A 6,588-nucleotide genomic window follows, 5' to 3' on the forward strand; every position below is an offset into this window, starting at 1 on the left:
AATATTTTTTTAATAAATAATAATATATACTATATTTAAATTTATTTTAAGAATATATATTAAGAATAAGACTGAACACGCTGACACGTGATGGTATTTAGGTGTGTCCAAGTGTGTCCGGAGAAGAAATTTTTTATTTTTTATTGAGACACGGTTTGGACACAGCAGACACGCGTGTCGGACGAGTGTCAGTGAGTGTCGTGTCCGAAATGTGTCCGACACGTAGATACGGCAACTCAGCAAAGTGTCCATGCTTTATAGGTTGTCGATAAATTTTCATTAGCCTTTTGATATAAAGTTTAGTGTAAAACTGACATATTACTATTATAGTTATATATTTTCTTATTTTTTCAAGTCTCTTTTTTTATTGTTAAGAATATTATAAACTTTAACTTATTCTATTTGTATTTTGCTTTCAATAAAAATAAAACAGCATATTCAATACGTTTATTATATAATAACAATGATAGTGGTATACAAAATTCAAAAAATTTATAATTATAAAATATTATTTTCGATTTAATACGTTAAATTAAAATATAAACTCGTGCATTACGGATTTAACACAAGTAGCATTATTGTTTTAATATCAGCTTCGTTTGATGCAAGTAGTCGAATTTTACCCCCATTCTATCCAAGGTAAAATCTCTTTTCTCTTTTCCTCTCGAGTTACTACGGTTTATAACAATCGCTGAAATGGGACCTTGAACTTGTGGATGAACACAGTGATGGAAAATTCAAAGTCCGACACATCAGCGATAAGCGATTGGTGGCTGGGAAAGTCGGAAGGACACCATGATGGTTATTTTTTATATTTTTCCTGACTTTTTCAACATGACACCTTATGTTAAAAAAGTTTCGTAGCTAAATGCATATCATGCCAAACCTATTCAAAAGTATTTGAAGAGATCAAAATCCGTCATCCTTTGAATATTTTAAGGGACACCAAACATAGCCTAAGCGGGAAAAATTAGTTACAGCAATTTCTATTCGAACTTCAGCTGAAACCATGTTTATATCACATCAACGTCTCTGCTAATATGTATGGAAAATCAGGACAACAACATTATTCAATCACAAAAGCACGCAAATGAGAAATTGGTGCTACAAATCACATGCATGATTCAGATGAAGAGAGGAAAAAGGAAGAAACACATAAAAAAAAAACTTCACGGTTTCCATCAACAGGGCTATCAGTTTGAATCGAGTATCCGGATTTTTATCTCACAGAATGACTTCACATCAACCCCCCACAACCTGTTTCAAGAAATTAGCTTAAACCTGACATTTAAAAGAAAAAGCGACAACTCGGTTCACAAGCATCTCCCATTCTCCCGTTTAGGGTTAATGAATAAAATTAAAAACTTAAAATCAATTAATATTCCAGGAAAAGCGGGTAAACAGAATTATATGGAATGATCAGCATGATCAACACGTGTGTCATTATAAATTAAGACATGAACAGTTGAGATAAGGAACTATATAAGCTCTTACCAGCAATCTATCCCCAGAGCATTTGCCCCATGTTTATCAGCCTTTTCATCATCGCCAATGTGTAAGGCTTTGTTAGCTTCTACATTTACTTGATCTAAGAAACCAAATGCGGAACTCAATAAACTTGAAGCATTAATGGAACCACAAAGGTTGACATAACAGGAAAGTAACAAATCCTATTTTTTTCTAATCTTTGTTTAGAACTGAATAAGACAAAAACAAAGGAGTTAAAGGTTGTTGCCAAAAACAGTTAATTTCTCACACGATCCACTGAGAAGGATAAGGTATCACTGTTGTTGAACTTATAATTGTTATACCAAGAAGTCATGAAGTATCGATTCACAGAATATCTAATTATAAATTATTAAAACACGCTGGTAGCCTTAGAAATTGAAGAGCAGAAAGAAGCAAAAGAAATTCCTGCGGGAAGAAAACATTTTCATTTATTAACTCAAGGAAAATGTGACAAATATTAACCATTTCTCTCTCATTGTTCATCTAGAAAGCTGAAAGCTGATTACAAACATGCTAAGCTTCATAAAGACAGCATATATACCTAGAGCAGCTTGAAATATTCTCGGGTCTGGTTTTTCATATCCAACCTCAGAGGATATAATGACAGCATCAAACCTAATGTAAAACCGGAACATAATCAATCAGACATTATGAAAGGTGTACACAGACACTGTAACATTTGAGCAAATTAAGAGAGGTTCAACAAGCAAGTTTCGCATAAACATTAATTGAAAGATTTCAATAAATCCCTAAAATATAAATGAGTAAAGTAAAAGCATACTGAAGGGACTACAGAAGCTCACAGATTCAAAACATTAAGATCCTTCAATAGTTTCCTTAAGCGGGAATCAAAGTTGGATACAACAGCCATCTTAACTGTGCCAGTGTTTATCATGTTAGGAGGGACAAACTCAAAAGAAAACAATGGTTAAGGAGGAAAAAGATATATTTGATTCGTGAGACCTCCGGCATCCTTGAGAAGAGTAATTGTTTCATAAGCTCCATCTGGAAGATGCCACACATCTCCATTTGCATAATACTGACATGAATAACACTAAGTTCAGAAACAAGCATCTGTCATATTGTGTATTTAAAAATTGAAGGCAAGTGTCAGGTACTTTTAAAATCTCCTGCTAATTTATTTTTCCTGGGTAAGTATGCAATAATATATAGATAAATTGAAACAACAGATGAATTCTGAGGAATGAACAAGAAGGAAGACCAGAAGATGAACAATTAAAAAGGGTAGATATTATCGAAGTCATCATTCAAGGTTTTGAATCTTTTGATAGGTAAGAACTGAATTTTCCAAAACGGTTGTGCAATCCACAGATAAATTAACTTAATTCGGAGAATCATCATAAATTGGGACTAATATAACAAATAGAACAGTCTCCTACGCAGAATGGTCACCTTGTAAACTTCCTCAAAATAATCTTCATCACTGCAACCAGTGGCTTCAGAAACTACAAGTTTCCAAAATGGCCTCCCATCTCCCTGTTTAAAATACAAGTATAAAATATAAGTGTGTGCAGTAATGATATGACTGTATAAACATTTTTTTCTGGAAAGCCTTGAAAAAACAAAATCCTGAAATTACTTGTCAATTGTACCATGAACAAAGTTCTACCCGGACATTTAATTCAGTTCAGCAACACTGGTTTTCATACCTATTACTTGAAAACTTTTTAGTTCGTCAATTACATTCGAAATTCATCAAAACTTAAAAGAGAAATCCTGCAAAGCATTTACAAGATAAATAAATAAATTTCATCTCAGACGAAGAACGGACCTCGTAACGTAGCTTTCCAGGCCACGGAGCAGAAAACGCCCTCTTAAATCCTTGCTTTATCTGAGCTGGAGTCAAATTCAAACCTAAAGATAGACATAGAGAAGCACGTTTCATCCAGAAATCAGAACACTAACATTCAAATGCATTCTCATTAAATCACGTATGGTCTAGTTACAATTAATTGCAAATGCTTGGTTGAAACCTAGGATTTTTATTTCAATTGAATTGTTAAGGCTTCCATTTCTTTCTTACAAATTTTGGCTTTACAGAAGGAAAAGAATACGAACCATATTTGGTTCCGATAGATGCATAGGTTTGTTCAACGGGGTTCTGTAATTGCAAAAGCGTGCCGCCGGCATCCAACAGCAATGCTTCATAACTTGATGATCCGGCTCTGGCATTGTTGATTGGCGGGGATGAGGAGAATCGAAGAGAAGTGTTACACATGGAATTGAAGATAGCGTTGCGGTAAAGGTGAGAGTGAGAGTGAGAGAGAGAGCATCTCGTTAAAGTTAAGGCACTGCTAGTAGTGGCCCCCATCGTCAAGTACTAGGAGATCTTTGCAGCTCCTTTTGGGGATAATTTCTCCAAAACTTTAGCATGGAACTGACGCAGAATTTTGGACCAATTTAACATACAATAGAGGGGCAGAATTTTGCTTTAGCTTAGCTTTTTGAAACAATCGCAAATTGCTATAGTGTTGGACTCTTTGGTTAAGAGAAATAATATTAGAAACCATCAAATTTATTATTTTTAATTATTATTATTTAAAAATATGAGATAAAGTATATTATTAAATTACTAATTTAAAAAAGTTAAATTAAAAAATTAAATTAATAATTAAGTGAAAAATTTTTCATATTTCTCACCTTTTTAATTAGTGATTGTTATGCATGTTACGTTGATATCATATATTTTTAGAAAACTTTCACATATATCAATTACTTTTTTGGTACACCAATATAGCAGGTACAATCAGATTAGCAGTCAAGTCTTTATCATATAGTGATAAATAAAAAATCTAAAATATTCTTAGTTATATAGTAAAATCACAAAAATAGCAGATCGGCTATGTGCTTCATGGTCGAAGCTAATAAGAAACTAGCATGAAAAGGTATGGCTTCAACGGCTGGAAGCTGATGGGCCGTTTGTCTACCAACCCAAAATGATGAGCATTGTAAATGGACTTGGATCACTAAATAATAATGGGACTCTGGTGAAAATTTTGTTTTTCGTTAATCGAAATACTTTATATAACATAGTTAGGAAAAATAGTAACTGGTCGTTTAAAGAATTCGGACCTGGTAATGATTTTTTTTATTGTAAAAATCTTCAACGGCGTCGTTTCCAGGTAAAACAACCCCCCTCCTCCCCAAAAAATAAAAAATAAAAAATAAAAAACCAGCCTACCGTCCCCACCATGATGCCCTAATCTAATGGTGATCAATCACCCCCAAACCAAACCCAGTCTCTTGTCTCTTTCTCGTGACTCTCTCTGTGAAGCACAATTTCTGTCGGTGTCACCTCTTTCATCGTGACCGTTGTAACCCATATGTGTGGTTTCAGTGTCGCCGTCTTGTAACTGGTCGTGTTTGTCGCGCTCTGTATCGCTAATGTATTGTACACAGCATCGCCCCTTCCCCACAGTCGTCATCGCCGCTCTATGTGTTGTCGTGGTTGGCACTCATACGCACACCTTCCATGTGGTCCTCCTCGCCGGCAGCTGAGGTAGCAGGTCCTGGTGCCGGTCGTCGTTGTCGTCTTCTTGATTGGAGCCTCGCTGTAATAACCTAGTTTTTGAGTACGCGAGATATTTTCTAAAGACACAGAGTTCTTCGGAAGATCAGTGAAGGGAACACCTCTGCTGTATTATCAAGCATCTCAATCCTCATTGTCATTATGTTATCTTTAAGCCAGAACCTTTTTTGAGGCAAGCTCGACAACGCAGTCGCGAAGAACCTAGTTTTTGAATCGTATCTATTCGGAGCTTTTAATTCTAGTTTTTGTAAATAGTCTCAGTTTGACGAACCGTACTCGATTCATGAGAGAAGAAAGATAATAATATAATATTATCATTATATTAGTATTATATTTGCTTGAATAATATTATAATATTACCTGACTTTTTTTAGTTAAAAATAGGAGATCGGTTTGACCGAGTTCGTAGTCTACTGGTGCAGTATAACACCAGTACTCTCTGATGACTGTAGCAATGCTAATGCCTCATCATACATGTTATATTCTCATATTAAATAGTTACTAGTGTCATTTATACTAATAGCTCAGAAAAGTATTTTTTGATGTGTTTTTATGTATGTCCGATTCATCTAATTTTAGTAGTTATACACCGTAGATATATTAATATTATTTTAAACCACCTCCAAACTAACCAATCACAGTCCTCCACTACCACCCCAAGACCCCCAAGGCTGGCTCATTTGCTCCTTGTGGCCAAAAATAGCAAGAGAGGAAAAGAGACAAAAGTTATTAGTTCCAAATCTCAAAACGTTATTTCTTCTGAACTAAACTCAAATCAAAATTCTAATTACACCAAAATGACCCTCTCTTCTTTCTCTTCACAATCATATGACTGAATGATGAGCGGATATTTTATACGCTTTTTGCCATCATTTTCATATAGTTTTTAGTGTGTTTTGTTTAAGTTTTATTAACTTTTCATAGGTTTGAGTGCAAAATTCACATTTTTCGATTCTACTTTGAGTTTGTGTATTTTTATGCAATTTCAGGTAACTTCAGGCTGAAATTGAGGAGCTGGATCAGAAGTCTGATTCAGAGGCAGAGAAAGCACTATAAATGCTGTCCGAATCTGACCTCCTTGCATTCGAAAGAGTTTTTCTAGAGTTACAAAAGTCCAAATGGAGCGTTCTCAATGACTATGGAAAGCTAATATCTAGAGCTTTCCAGCAATGTATAATATTTTATACTTTGCATCAGAATTGAAGGCCCAAAATTGACGTCCAACACTAGCCTCCTGCACTATTCTGGCGTCCCTGACGTTAGGATTTTTGCTAGTAAAGAATTTTATAAAATTGCGTTGTAAGTATAGATTCTAAACCAACAAGAATCCCTTCGTACAAACATTTTGGTTGTTACAAGTAACAAACCCCTAAATAAATTGATAACCGAAGTATTTAAACCTCGGCTCGTCTTCTCAAGGAACTGCAGGGAAGTGTGTTCTTATTATTGGTTATGGAGATTGTAAATTGGGGTTTGAGAATGAGGAATGAATATGGCAAATAATTTAAATGGCAATTAAAATAAATAAA

General features: G+C 34.7%; 1 protein-coding gene across 1 annotated transcript; it reads right to left on the reverse strand.

Moving 5' to 3' along the window:
* Positions 1 to 957: 957 nt before the first annotated feature.
* On the reverse strand, positions 958 to 3,967 carry LOC130982269 (uncharacterized). Its single transcript, XM_057906208.1, has 8 exons — positions 3,589 to 3,967; positions 3,302 to 3,384; positions 2,923 to 3,006; positions 2,473 to 2,548; positions 2,313 to 2,385; positions 2,051 to 2,124; positions 1,495 to 1,588; positions 958 to 1,257 (listed from the first exon to the last, which is right to left on the reverse strand). The coding sequence occupies exons 1-8, from the start codon at positions 3,839 to 3,841 to the stop codon at positions 1,194 to 1,196; spliced, it is 801 nt and encodes a 266-aa protein (XP_057762191.1). The 5' UTR covers positions 3,842 to 3,967; the 3' UTR covers positions 958 to 1,193.
* Positions 3,968 to 6,588: the final 2,621 nt, after the last annotated feature.

This window comes from Arachis stenosperma, chromosome 5 (genome assembly GCF_014773155.1).
Source record: "Arachis stenosperma cultivar V10309 chromosome 5, arast.V10309.gnm1.PFL2, whole genome shotgun sequence".
Classification (NCBI taxonomy): domain Eukaryota; kingdom Viridiplantae; phylum Streptophyta; class Magnoliopsida; order Fabales; family Fabaceae; genus Arachis; species Arachis stenosperma.

Excerpts from the sequence above, each read along its gene's own strand:
- LOC130982269 (XM_057906208.1), bottom strand. The coding sequence starts at position 3,841 with ATGGGGGCCACTACTAGCAGTGCCTTAACTTTAACGAGATGCTCTCTC. Across the intron at positions 1,589-2,050 it reads AATATTTCAAGCTGCTCTAG|ATCAAGTAAATGTAGAAGCT; the intron begins GTATATATGCTG and ends TTGGTTTCTTAG. Across the intron at positions 1,258-1,494 it reads GCTCTGGGGATAGATTGCTG|GTTGTGGGGGGTTGATGTGA; the intron begins GTAAGAGCTTAT and ends TTCTTGAAACAG.